Below are 14,479 nucleotides of genomic sequence, written 5' to 3'. Positions count from 1 at the left end.
TATAAAATGTGAGGATACTGCATTGCTCTGCAAAGACCTGGGGGGTTTTTGTAGTTCCTGAATCTGTAAAAATAAATCACAAAACAGTAAGAATCACAGAATCATAAAGAGTAAAACTTTAGCAGTAATACATATGCATGTTCTCTGTAAATAATTTGAGATAAATAATGCAGCTTGGGGCAGTCTTTGCTGTGGGCAAATTAACAACTCGATGTGTTGAAGTAGCAGGCAGTTTCTTTTCCTGTCAGCCCCACAGGAATTGCTGTGGATAAAACTTTTATGCCACATGAGACACCACTTATTTTGTCTGTTCTTTTATTGTTACATATTTGTATTAACAAGAGAGGCTCTTCAGAATCAGTGTCCCATTGTGGTGGGTCTGTCTTATTAGTACTTTGTCTTGCTAGCAGGCATTTTGATATTTTTCTTAAAAATGCAGAGGTGAAGTGGATTCTTAAAAACTTTATTCATAAAAAAAAAAAAAAAAAAAAAAAAAAGAACAGTTGGCAAGAATAATTTACAATCTCCAGTAAACTAATCCAGGAAATGTTTTTTATTTTCTGAAGACTGAAAATGCCATCTAGCATCAGCAAATTCCCTGATGCAGTCCCCTAATAAAGCTAAGCTGTGCATCAGGATGAAGCATACTATCAATATATATATATGTAAGGAAAAAATATTTTTTGTCTCTTTTTTCAATACTGAGCTCATACATAAAAATGAGGAGTGTATCAGAACAACAGACCTGTCTTACCATAAACCTGATGCTTGGAAAGTTGTGTGTGAGAGCAGGTGGATAGGTGCATTTGTTACCAAAAATCCAGCAATGGGGACAAAGCGTGTTCTTCTCAGTTCTTTTTTTTCTGTGACTAGACTTAAGTCCTCTGCTTGCTGCTTTCTTGTGGCAAGTATATTTTGAAGAAAATTCATTTTTTGGGCTAATGTGTTTTCACAGGAACTGTCAGTTTACTACTTTTTCATTTTAAAATGTTTTTCTCTTTCTCTGGAAGTGTTTTGCAGCTAACTTCACTTTCTCTTTGTTGTCTCAGAAATCTTTCTCTTCATTTAATTCTATGCTCTTTTTCCGAAAATTTGGTATTAACCAGTTTCAGTTTAAACTGATAATAATGGTTTCCTATAACAACCCTGGTTAGCAGGGGAATTGGTACAAAATCAGAATGTGAGTTTTAAATGATGCTTCATTGGTATGTTGCCATCTCACTTTTTTATTTTTAAACAAAACATAAATTAAAAACATAAATCAGTTTTATGTTAGTGGAACTTACATTTTAGTTGAAACAATTTTACAGAGCTTTTGAGTGTGAGGGTTCGTGCTAATGAAAGGAAGAGCTGCACTTTTTTTGGGGGCGGGGCAATATTTTGTATAAAGTCAAGGTAAAATTTGCTGAGTCATTTAAAGAAAGATCAAAATGAATCACTTTGTGCATTAATGTGTTAACGTTCTTTTTCTCCTCTCCTCTTAGGGTGATATATTCACATACATGGGTGGTTGTTTTTAAAAAGCTACACTGAAGCTTAAATTGGACCATAAATAAATTTGCACGGCTCCTTTGCTGGATACGTATGTGCATAGTGAAATATTATATTTTAATCTTTAGTTTGACCTGCACAATCCCATTCTTAATTTACAGCTACCCTGTATTCTCTTGATTTATTGCATAGCTGCTAGCCTGTGAGGATGGGGGGTGTGATGGGAAAGCTTTTGAAGTCTTGTTCCTGTCTGGCTGTTCCCCCTCCCCCAGTATTTAAAAATATTTCTTAGGGGTTTGTGAAACTAAAATCTAGGTAAGAATGTTGTTCTTAATGAAGCATGCTCTGGATAGTACCTGATAAAGTCACCTCAGATTCCTCAGTCGGCTCAGGCATGAGCTCGAGTCTGGTATTTGAGCAGAACAAAAACACCCGGGCAAATCTGCACTAAGGGCTGTTCAGCGCGTGATACCACAGGTCTGTATTACATGACCAATGCTGATGGGCTGTCATAAAGTTATATCTGAGCTCCCATGTGTTCCAAAGTACAGGCTGTGCTGGAACTTCTGTGGGACTGGCCCCTGGTTCCAGCACCCAAGGCAAAGCACCCCCGGAGTTGTTTCTGAAAGGTTTCTACCTCCAATTCTTATATCACAGGTAAAGATTCTTCAGTGCAAATGTCAGTGCTGGAAAAAACTCGTTCCCTTCAGTCATTTGAGCTACAGTTTGAAGAGAATGGGTGGTTCCCTCAGCAGTCATGAGTTGTAGAGGGCCTACTCTGTTCCCCCCCACGTGCCTGGAGGTGTTAGACAGGGCCAACAGCAGGAAATGGTCCTCGTGTTATCTTCCTTTTGGCAGGAAAAATGCTGCTCTGATGTGGATGGAGGGCAAGTGGGTGGTTCTCCTTGGCTGGTTAGGAAATACTGCTTTTATATAATCCCTTTTCACACTCCAGCTATGTGTGAAAAGTAAAGTATGGGTGTGGGCATAATATCCTTCCATTAAGAGAAGCTGGGAGTTCAGTGACTTGCGTGGCTATTGTGTGTTTGTGTTGAGTAAATGGAGGCCAAACCTGCGAGTTCCTGTGTTGTGCTGTCTCAATGCACCACTCCAAAATCAGGGATCGCATTGCTAAAATCAGTGTTCCTCAGCAGAAACCTCTCTTGCTGGGGTTGTGAAGCATTAAAAAGATTTCCTCTTCACCTCCTTACCCCAGCAGACTGTCTTCTTTCTTCACCCTTCTATTTCTAGATTTTCTGCATCCCCGCTTCTTTGGCTTGTGCTTGGTTTCCCCATGGTGAGATCCTTTTCTTCCAGTGCCTGTCTCTCTCCTGATGCTGCGCTGTACAGTCTCTTCAAGTCCATCCTGCTTCCCTTCCCATCTCCTCTGCTCCCAAGTGTAAATCCTTTCCAGCAAACATAGATTTGCTGTTCCAGCACGGCCTGGAGGAGATGAGTGTGTGTTTTGGGGGAAGGTGCACACTGAGCAGTGCTCCTTGTTGCCAGCTTCCTGGTGAGCTGGCACGTGGCAGCTCCCTTGAGGCTTTGGACCTGGTGTTTGTGTGTGCAGTGCTCCAAGGGGAGTGTGTCATGGGCAGGGAAGAGGTGAGGTGATAAGAAATGTTGGCCTTGGCTCAGGGATATGCAGGCACTGCTGATCCATGTAACCAAGTGGTATGAAATGTTTCAGTAGGATCAGCATCTGGCATGCAAAAAGAGGGACAGAGCTCCGTATTTACGGCTGGGAGGTGCTACTTGCTCAGTCCCTCTAGGCATAAAGCTGGGGGATAAGAGAGTGCTGCTTCTTGGTGCAAAGGGTGAGGCCAAATCTAAAGCTCAACAGTGGCCCTTGACACAGTGGGCACACTAGAGACTGAAGGAAAATACTTGATGTTCCTGCTTTTGGCATCATTTTCAGGAAAGCAGAGCAGTGCTCTGGACTGATTGCTCAGGCTGTATTTTCGGTGAAGCCCCGTGTTTCGCTCCAGGCCTGGTGGCGTGGCTGGGCAGCGGGCTCTGCAGGGGGGTCAGCACCTGGCTGAAGAGATGGCTGGGAGCCCAGGCCCGCGGGTTGAGCATCTCCCAAAATAAAGGACAGGCGGTGTGTGGGTGGGTGCTGCAGTTCTGTGACCTGTGGTATCAGATTGGTCAGCTGTCCTCGGGTGTGGGTTTGATCCTTAAAAGCTTTTGCTGCCACTGAACTGTAGCACTGTTTTAACAAGTTTTAAATTGGGAATTGAGGTTGCACTCTGTGGTTCTTAATAGGAAAACGTAATTTCCAGAAGATGGAACAGAGGCCCTCTTTAGCCTGGCAGGAGTTAAGGAAGCTTCTAAATACTGAGTCCTATGCTCCAATTTTATTACTCTTGTCATGGTTTGTGAATTCTAAACATCACTTGAAGATAAGTGTTCTGCAAAACAAAAATGACTGGTTGTATTGTGACAGGAAATGTAGGTTGTGCAAACGCTTCTGATTTTTGGAAAACTGCAGTTGGGAATAATTTGAGTAAGCCAAACAGGTCATGAGGTTCTTGAAGTGGCATTGCTTTTGGAGAAAGTCTTGGTTCAACGCTGAATGACCATAATGTCTTCATTGGATTATTCTCTATACTCTGTTGGACTCACCATGTTTCTCATTCCTTGCCTTTCATCATTTGAAAGCAATTGATTCTATTTCGCTTTGCTTTTAATTACGATATGTGTTCTCAGCTTCTTTATACTTGATCTTTGTCCAGGCAAATAAAACTAAAGATTGTTGATGTTGTCTAGACTGGAAATTGAAAATCTAATTGAAATGCTTTGAAATAATTTTCAATTCTGGAAATGCAATCAGTGCAAACTGCAAATACTCTTTAGCACTCTCATTCTGAAGAGTGTATGAAGTTTTTGAATTAAAAGATAGTTACCTAAATGTTACTATTTTTACATTGATGTAATGCCAACAGGCCATGACAGATCTGGGAAAAATACTGCTGCTGACTTGAATATAGAGGAAGACTGGTTTTGGTTTGTTTAGTTCCTACTGACATTGCTGCTTCTAAACTGGGCTTTCATTAAATGTTTAATGCAGCTTTGTAAAATATAGTTATGCCTTTATTTCAGGTAGTGTAAAATCTGAAACTCTGGGATCCTCTGGCTTCTTGACATGCATTTGTGAAGCAGAGTGACTATGAGTGACTATCTTACCTTTGGAGCATGGTGCCCTTCCTTATATTTACTTAGCTCTTTGGGTTGTAATTGGAGGTCTGGAACTTTCTCTAGTGAAATATTAAGGTTAATACAAATTTAGAAAAACAAATAGTCTTCTTGACTCAAGACAAAGAAAGATTTAAGAACGCCTTCATTTGGAAGTTTGTCTACATTATAACATAATGCAAATAGTGACTAGGAGTACAGGCACTGTTACCAGATCAGCACTCTCTGGAGAGTTTCAGAGCTTTACTCTTTTTAACTTTTCAGAATTTTTGGTTGAGTCTTGTTATCCCTGCTGTTCTCACAAATATTAAGAGCTAGGAAACCCTCTGACAAAGGGAGTAGGTTAAGGACAGTGTGTCAATGGCAGGTGATTTTTCTGATGATGGAGGTAGTAAAACTGCTTGGTAGTATGCAAGTTTGAATAACGAAAATAAAAAATAGTTGCTGGTGTGTATCTTATCCTAAACTGGACCTTGGCTTGAAGGGTGGAGATCCTTCAGTTACCTCAGTAAAGATCCTGTTGCAAAGGGAGAACTCTGAACATTGACTCTCCCAAATTACCTGGCTTGTATCTAGTTCGGAGGTTCTGTGTGGGTGTTGGCTACATGCCTGTCTAGGTACTGGGAACTACTTGCTCGCTGCTCCCTCCCTTTCCCCTTCCTCTCCCCCATCAAACTATTTAGCCTTTATTTCTGCTGAGGTTATTTGTTTGTTTTTCAGATGAGACCCTTTTTGCTCTTCCTGCTACATCTGCGCCTCTGATGCACTCCTCTGCAGGCAAGTTCTTTCTGCTCACCTTTGTCTGAATACATCCTGCATTTCTGATCTGATCTCATTAACTCTTTCCAATGAGTTTGCCTTTACTAAAAGTCAGCATGGGTCCAAGAATAGCACCTCTCATTCTTTTTCAGTTTTGAATTTTCCGTTGATCTGTTCAATATTTTAATACGTATTCATTTATTTACATGGTAAACTGTTCTGTAAACAAACTACAGCCATCTGTGAGTTCTTGGACCCTTGATGTAAGAGAGCAGTTGATACTATTAGCGGGTTAGCACATTAAAGCATAGTTGCTTTATTGATTTAGCAGAAAGAATTAATCCATAGTAACTTTCTGCAGTACTTCATAAAAGTAAAATTTTATATATTTTTAGTGGGTTTTGTTAGCTACATTGTCCACCAAATTCCCATTATTTAAACAAAAAATGGAAAAAAATTCTTACTGGCATGCACGTCTGTGCATATATTTATGCACAAGTGTATGGACATACCCTCTTTCTGTTTCTTTTCCCTCTGCACTTTGACAATATTGCCTGCTATACTTGGATGCTCTGTACTTGTCTGGCATCTTCAGCTTTACTGTGATCTTTGCACTGCAAAAAGTTGCTGCTTCTCTAGCCTACTTCCTGCATACTTCTCTGCTAGAAGAGATGAAATAGAATAGCATACTTTAAACGATACTTTGTTTTTTTGGCTAGTAATATCTGTTACAGAACTCAGAACCTCTCCATAACTAACATCATGTGAACTTGTCATGAAAATTTGCATTGACTTTAAGAGCACTTGCATTCTCTAACTTTCCTTTCTGTCCACGGTCACAGAAAAAGTTATGGACTTGCAGGAGCAGCCAGGTAGCGCTAAGTCACTTGGTCAAGAGGATTTTACTGCAGTCCCACTTGATACTGCTGCTTCTCTTCCCTCCTTCTCTCCTCTCTCAGCTGATCCCTTTAAAGAGCACACAGCCTTTGATAAACTCTCAGATGGATTACCTGCAAGAGGCATTTACAGAGAAAATGCAAGTGAGATTTGTAAAGAAACAATGGAAAACATAACAAATCCATTTCTTGCTGAGGGAAACAAAGACATTTCTAAGATGAAATACTCAGAAATGGAACCCCCATTCGCTAAAGCAGAAGCAGCCATTTTATCTCAAGCTGAAGAAGAAATGCAGCTAGAGGGCCCTAAAGAATTATGTAACCTGGAGAAAATGCCTGCACAGCAGCTGAAAATGTCTCCAGAATCTCCTGAAGATTTGTCTGAGAAAATTGAGGAAGATATCTTCTATAACAAAGACAAGTACAAAGGTGGTGATTATGGTGAAAAGGGAGCATTGAAAAAAGACACTGTTCAGAGGGAAGAATATGTAGACTTCAAACCATATGAGCCAATATGGGAATTAAAAGGTCCTAGTCATGGACTGAGCAGCTTGAGAGAGGATGTTGGAAGTAAGATAGATGGCACAGTGGAAAGCAGTTTAGATAACAAATACGGTGTAGATAAGCTGGTGGTGCAGAAGGATTATGAAAGAGAGAGTGAAGGCAGTGCTGAAGATCTCTCCTTCCCAAGTACCCCAGAAGCTGTAAAAGAGCCTCCTCAGACTTACATCACTTGCACTAAATTTGAAGCCTCTGTAACTCCTGATGGTGACAAAGTCAAATCTCTTTCTCCACTAGAGGAAGGCACTTCAGAAAATAGAACCGATGACGAGAAAAAAATTGCAGAGATGAAAGCTCAGAACACAGAACAAGGTGATTTTAGTACTCGAGCAGTTGGCAAGCAGGAAGGCCAGGAAGCTGACTATGCTGAAACAGATAGCACTGCTGATAGGCTATCTGACATTGCAGCGAGTATGCCTGAAGGTCTTACTCCTGATCTAGTACAAGAAGCATATGAAAGTGAAATGCATGATGTGGCATGTACCAAACTTGCTTATGAAACGAAGATTGATTTAGTTCAAACCTCCGAGTCAGTACAAGAGACTCTGAAACCTGTGACGCAGCTCTGCCCCTCATTCGAAGGCTCGGAAGCTGCTCCATCACCAGTATTGCCTGATATTGTCATGGAAGCCCCGCTAAGCAGTGGGACTGCTGGTACAGAAACATCTACTGTGCAGCTTGAAGCTTCCCCATTAGAAACATTTATTCCTACTGCTAATTATGAGAATGTAAAGCAAGAGGCAGAAAAACCTCCCTTATACCAGGAAGCAGTGAATGTACCATCGACAAAGGCCCAAGAAGCAAAAGAGGAATTGACACTTAAAGCTGATCGTGAGAGTAGTGCCAGTCCTGAAGATACAGAGACTCCGTATATATCTATTGCATGTGACTTAATTAAGGAAACAAAGGTCTCTGGTGAATCTGCTTCTTCATCTTTAACAGATTATTCAAAGATGCCAGTAACAGAATGCATTTCTCAGGATGTGCCTGAACACAAAGAGTTTGTTGAAAAACTGTCTTCACAGTTTGGAAAATCTGACTTGTTTAATAGCGAGGTGATATCTGACTTTCCTGAGAAAGAAAGTGAAGAGCAGTCTCTCATCTTAAAAAGTAAATCAACTGAGAGCATTGTAACTGATGATGAACATGAAGAACAACTTGTAGATTCAGTAGCTGCCCCAGGCAAGCCTTATCTGGAGTCTTTCCCAGCCGAACTGGACTCTTCCAAAAGTGTGGCCACGCAGCCATCTGAGCCAACACCTACAAAAATAGCTAAGGTAGAGAAGATTCCCCTTCAAATGGAAGAGCTGAATGCTATGACTTACTCAGCTGATGTATCTGTTGCTACAGAACCAAAAACAGGAGACAGCAAAGGTCTCTCATCCACAGAGTCTTCCCCAATCTCAGTAGCAGAAGACTTTGTGATGGTAGTTGATCCTAAAACTGTTCCCGAATTTGTGGCAGAAGTTGCTGACAGAGAAATCATGCACAAAGATGAAAGCGAAGGTATCAGTAATGAGATCAAAGATGAGAAGGGGCAGTTGCCTTGCCCAGAGCTACCCTGTGATCTGTCTATAAAGAATGTAGAAGTTAAAGCTGAAGAAGATGCTCGTGTCTTGAAAAAGTCCTTGGAGGCAGTGGACAGAGAAGTGCCTGAAGCATCCATATTGTCCTTACCAGCCACAGATACCTTACCTGTATCCACTGAAAAAGAGATAGTCAGTGTAGTAAAACCAGAAGCTTTTGAGAAGGAAGCTGAGAGAGAAGCTGCTTCAATTAAAGAAAAGGAAAAGCCTACTGCTGTATTTTCAGCAAAGCTGAGTAAATCTTCAGGTAATCTGTGTACACTGTCTTGCAGTTCACTAATCTTTGTAATTCTTTAGCTACACTTAAGCATGTCATGATTTAATCTTTTTTAAGTCATGTTCTGCAAACTTCCCTGTATAGGTTGAGGGTAACAAAAATGTTAGTGCCTGCACTCTTAGCTTTTTCATATTCTGACTGCTTTAGTACTTTTTTTTTTTTCCTGTTTATCAGGGCTGGACTCGCTGTCTTCAGGTTTCTCCTTCAGTTCTCCTGCTGGTGATCTGTTGACACAGAAATAAGTCACTGCTCACTGCAAGCTCTTCTGTGATTGTCTGCAGGTTGGGCATTAGATGGCCTTCCAAATTTGCTCTTACTACATGATAGTAAGCAGAATCTGGTGTCTCAGTCTGCTCCATGTGCACAATTTGAAGGGTGTTTTTCTTTTTATACAGAATTCAGTTAATCATCAGACTTTGAAATCTAGGAAAATATAATTTTTGCTGTGATATGTATAACTTGCGTTTGGAATATGGAAAAGGAACCATACAGCTCCACTCAACATGACTTGCAGCTTTTATTATATCAAGGCCAGTGGTTTAAAATAAACAGCACACATGAGGGAGTTACTTGTTCAGTTTAGTAGGAAAGTGGCCAGTAAGAAGTTCAGTATCCTGCAAACATTAAAATTGGTTTACATACAGCAGAGATGATAACTTTCATGTGGGACTTGCATTTCAACGTAGTTAATATTTCAGAGAATTAAGAAAGGATAAGACTGCTGTCAATTTTCCCTTGCATTCTACACTGAATGGATTGTGTGGATTGTGGAGCTCCAGCTTCTTGTAGACCAGAGGAGTACTTTGCTTTCTGATGTCACAGTACTCTGCTGCTGCTTTACAGTCTAGCACCAGAAGCTTTCCCACTAAAACCTATTACTGCAGAAAGCACAGTTATGTTTTTATAATAAAATCAAATGTTTGGGCAAAAAGCCTTATTTATTTAAAATGTTAGTTAAGAGATTAAAACCAACAAACAAAAAGGAACCCTGAATGTTACATGTATATATATTTTAGCTTTTTTGTTAGTTCTTTTAACAGGAAGCTTTTGGGTCTGACAAGGACACAGCTGTTGCTGTTCTGTCTGTATGGAACTGCGCATGAAAGCAGAGGAGGGAGTTGAAGACTGTCTGCGTTCTCCTGTCTAGTGGCACGATGCTGTGACAGGGCACCCATCTGTCCTGCTTCTATGTTAGCTGAGGGGCAGGAGCTGGGCCAGGCAGGGGGCTGGGAACTGGGGAGCTGTCTGCAGTCTCTGTCAGTGGTTGTATTCACCCTATAAAGCAGTTGTACTTTTTGATATGCTGTATTGCTTGGGAAGAAAAAATAATTTTCTGTCTTATTATAGAGGAACATTTTCTTAAAGTTAAATAGATGAGAATACAAAATGAAAATCAGCCTTTTTTTTTTCTAGATTTATGTTTGCTTTTTAAAGTATGTGCTGTTTTTTGCTCATGGTTACTGTGTTATGGAACATGGAACTGCGCTTCTGGGACCTGCCTCCAGATTCTGACCACAAGCCTTGAATAAAATTTGATTTTAATACCCAATTACTTAAACACAAAGTAGCAGACAGAGTAACAAAGCAAAGAACACTTAGTTGCTTCCCACTCTATCAGAAAGGAAGGGGGGTCATTCACAGGGCCAGGAGTGAATGTGTGTGTGTGTGCTTCTGAGTCTAGCTGTATTGTGATGTTCTCAAATACTTACCGCTCCTGTTTGTTGAAAGCTGACCTAAATGCAAGCATGCCTCTGTGCACCTGCAGCTGTAACTTCTGACTGTCCCAGTGGACTGCAGGGAGCCAACAGCAACCCAAAAATGACTGCAGATTATGTTTTTTAATAAAAACCATCACCCCAGTAAAGCACACAAAGCTTTTAACAGCCTCGCCGGTAGCACTGGGTTTGTTTAATGCTGCCTGACAGAGCTGTGGGCTGCCTGTTGTGTTCTGTAATGGTGTCAGACCACAGGGGCCGTGTACTTCATGGCGGCACAGATTTTAAAAAAATTGCCAAAGTAATTCAGAACTAAACTAAAGAAGCCTATCTCCATTTAAGATGTTACTACTTAGAGTAGTTTCAAGGGCAAAGACCACTCTGCAACACCAGTGCCTATGACTGTTGAACACTCGAGTGTCGCCTTAAGAGATCATGAAAAGCGTGTTTGTTTTTTTTTTCCCTCATTTTTCAATTTGGGCTGTATTAGCTTTTTAGCAGATAACCCTGCTGCTCCGACTGGGCTTTAAAACCTGTATTTTCCATCTCTGTAAAACTGCTGTGCCCTCAGAGGGGCCCTTCCCTCCTTGTCCCCAGCAGCTGCAGCTTCGCTCAGGCCTTGTTCCCATGGGGGTGTGTGTAGGGCTGTGGTGCAGCGGGGGCTGTGGGCACTCCTTTTACAGCATGTTCATTAAAGAGGGCTTTGATGCCACCTAGTGTTTGTAAAGGAACAGGAGCTCAATATGACTTCCAGAGGATTGCGTTCAAGGTTTTGAGAAGTTCTGACATGTTGAAGTTCACTTAATATTCGCAGAGTTGGAACCTGTTACAAAGCTTAGCCCTTTTGTTGTGCAGACTTTCTTCACAATAACAGCTATTTACTTCCGGATACAGGCAGTTAGTTCGCATGAATACGATAGAAAAACACCATTCCATAATCTTTTTTTGATGCATGGCGCACAGAGTTCTTTATTTGACCAAATTGCAAACTCAAAGTATGCCGTAGAGTCCCCAAAACCTAAACTCGTGTTCGTGACACGTAGTTGTGTACCTCAGTGTAACTATGCAGGCATTTTAAATTACTCAGACTGTTCGTGCCAAGTGTTGCAGGAAGTTTAAGAAATGGCTTTGAGAAGTTGATTGTCAGGCAGTCAGTTTCACAGGAAACCCATGTTTCGTGGTGCTTTTTGTTCTCTGCAGGTGTGTTTGGATGTGCTGGGGTTAACACTAGATTGTACAGGATTACACAGCTCTTATTTGTATGTGCTAACAGTGCTCAGTACTTGAATTACAAAAATACAGCAAAGTACTGACACCTTACGTATTTTATATCTTTTTGAGGGGGCGCATTTATTGTGCTCTGAGAGGGTAGCTGAGTGGTATTGGTGGCAAAGCTTTTCTTTTTACTCCCAGACAGTAAGGGCAGAAATAAAATACATCCTGTGGTTCTGCAACAGCAAGCCAGGTTGTTGCTGTTACATGAAGTGTAAAAGAAATTAGAAATGCTGTCTTGCACCAGCACTGCATCCACTTGGTTCATTTCTGTTTATTTGTAGCTCACTTAGGTAGAGCAGTTCAGCAGATGGGAAGCATTGGTTTTGTTTTTTATTTGACTGAGGGAAAAATACCCTAGAATGCCTCGGATCAGTTTCCTTCAGGAGCAGGTTATTTGTAAAATAACATTTGATTCAAGATAAAATCTTGATTTACTTTCACCTGGTTATATTTTTAGATTATTTGGCTCTTGAGGGCATCATAAATAGAGACTTCTCTTCCAGCGTAGAGACTCTGGGGAGGAGCAGGAAGAATTAAAAGCAAAAACCTTGAGTGAAGTCCTTCTGAAGGAAAGCCATAGACCTGCTGTGTTTCATTGGAGCTTAGGTCACCCCTGTTGAGAGGTAAAGGCTTTTGCAGAGTTCAGAGCGAGGCGTTTTGGGTGTGGAAGAATTATGGAGAAAATGGAGTGTTTGTGGTAAATTATCAGCTTTCCCAGAAGCACAGATGGGCGGCCAGCACTGAGAGCCATGTCAGGCGCGAGCAGAATCAGGTAACCATCCAAGTGTTCCCCTGCTCCAAGTCAGGAACATAACAGGCAGCTGCTGGTGGAGATTTAATGACGGTTTGGTGAGTAAGGCACCCGCCCTGCAGCCGTGCAGTCCCTTTGAACATAGGTATATCAGCAGAGGGACGCGCTTTGAACTTGATTGCATCTGTCTGCGTTGTCTGGGTCGCTTGGTAATATCGTTCTGTAACCAGCCTGTTGGCTGGGGAGCTCTAGCCTGGATGTTGGGGCAGAAACATGCAGACACAGTGAAGCTTAGGCAGGACTGTGGGCACAGTGCAGATGCAGAGTAGCATTACAGGGGGCTGTGAATCTTTCCTGGCACGGGAGATGTGAGCGCAGGGGCATTCTGACTTTGTTTTAGGTATCATTTGCATGGAGTGGTAGCAATGAAGGCTGAGTACGCAAATAGTGATATGCCGGCTGAGGAGGCCAGGGAGAAATTCCTGCCCAGGGAGATGGTGCCCCTGTGGGCTGGGAGGCAGGGCTGGCGGCGTGGCTCAGCGCCTGCTGCTGGGGCAGCGCTGTGCTGCACGAGCCTTCCTGGAGAAGGATGTGGGGAAGGAAGGCAAAGGAGAAGCGATGAGGTTTTGGTTGAGTGTCTAGAAATCTGGCAACTGACAGAAGGAACTTTCTGAAAGCATGATGATTTAATTAATTTAGTGACAGTGCAGCTATCTGAAGAGTGAGGGGAGAAACACAGCTTTTGGTGGCTTCTAGTTGCTATTGGGAATTTCAGCTCAGAGACAGAAGCAGGTTTTTAGATATGTTTTGTACTTTTTCACTATAGGGTGAAAAGTGTACATTTCACATGCCCCTCTTATGGTCTGGGTTTTGATTTGCCTGTTGGAATTGAGAATAAAATGCCTATCTTCTATAAATTAAAAATGAACGTAACCAATTATGCCATAAAAAGATCTTTAAATCTGTGTAGTAATTGAAGCAATATATAGGGTTTTCAGTTAATTTTGTGGTAATCTTTCTCCACGTGAGATTGTCTCTTCTACTGGAAAACTAAAAGTGGCTCTTTATGGAGCGATCAGCATCCCCATCCCAGCCATTCTGCAGGATTTCCATGGAGATGTCTGAATGCCCTTTTCTCATTCTTTTGAAAATAGCTTATCGTTTTTTTAAGAGGTTTTAGAGCAGCACTGGGGAGTTTTTAGTGTGTCTTTTTCTTCTTGACAGCCACAAGTATTAAAGAGAGACTCCATGCTAGAGAAAAGCCATACATTTTTCCACATGAATGGAAAACAGAAGGACAACATGGATCTCACAGCTCTTTCAGATTTTGAGTTTCTAGTTTCTGCTCGTCTCATGTCTGTGCAATACTTTGTATTTCTTCTTACACGTTAGTAGTATAAACCTATGGGTTGTTCTCATTTTTATTTAAGCGATGGGAAAATTTAATTGTCAGATCTGTAGCTGACAACATAGGATGTTGATTTAAAAGAGGAGGTGTTAGTCTGCAGGCATTAGGCAGAGGGCGAGATAGCTGTTCTGTCTGTGCTCCACTGAAATTAAATATGTCTGAAAGGTTCATGACGACTAAAGATACCAGCAAAAAAGACTTGTATTCTTCATGAGCCCCTTGCTTTTATTACAGGCATGGGTAAGGTCCTACCGTGTTTTCCTTTAGGCTTTTTTGTTTTACTTAACAGGAGAGGTGCGTTACAAAGATGTCTGTTAGTCACATATGCAGCCAGACAGTTGTTTTTAAAATGAGGGAAAAGCCTACACAGAGCAGATGTGTGAGTGTGCTTTAACCATAGCTTGAAAAGCAATCTGTTCATGCTCCTGTGTTGGATTGCCACTTGGAGCTCCACGCCGTCGTGAAAAGCTGCTTAGGGTGCTCTGGCTTCTGTTAACCTGCGCTGAGCCTCGCTGCACCGCTGCTGCTCCCGGTGCTGCTCCGCGGGGTCGAGCCAGCTGCTGCC

At 41.7% G+C, this 14,479-nt stretch overlaps 1 protein-coding gene across 9 annotated transcripts in view; it reads left to right on the top strand.

Annotated features, from left to right (window-relative positions):
• The window catches only part of RTN4 (reticulon 4), a 46,332-nt gene that overhangs the window by 10,229 nt on the left and 21,624 nt on the right, over nt 1–14,479 (top strand). For 3 of the 9 annotated variants that reach the window (XM_084514066.1, XM_084514063.1, XM_084514062.1), the window contains 2 exons: nt 5,407–5,463; nt 6,288–8,735. The exons of 2 other annotated variants lie outside the window; for them this stretch is intronic. In XM_084514066.1, the coding sequence (XP_084370192.1) occupies nt 5,407–5,463; nt 6,288–8,735 (2,505 nt within the window). Of the gene's footprint in view, nt 1–5,406; nt 5,464–6,287; nt 8,736–8,939; nt 9,047–9,793; nt 13,431–14,479 lie in introns of those variants that run through there. 4 more of the 9 variants (XM_084514064.1, XM_084514065.1, XM_084514067.1 and 1 more) reach the window with 4 other exon arrangements.

This window comes from Aythya ferina (assembly GCF_964211825.1).
Source record: "Aythya ferina genome assembly, chromosome: 3".
Classification (NCBI taxonomy): domain Eukaryota; kingdom Metazoa; phylum Chordata; class Aves; order Anseriformes; family Anatidae; genus Aythya; species Aythya ferina.
Note: the sequence above shows the minus strand (reverse complement) of the source record. Positions and strands in the feature narration are given on the sequence as shown.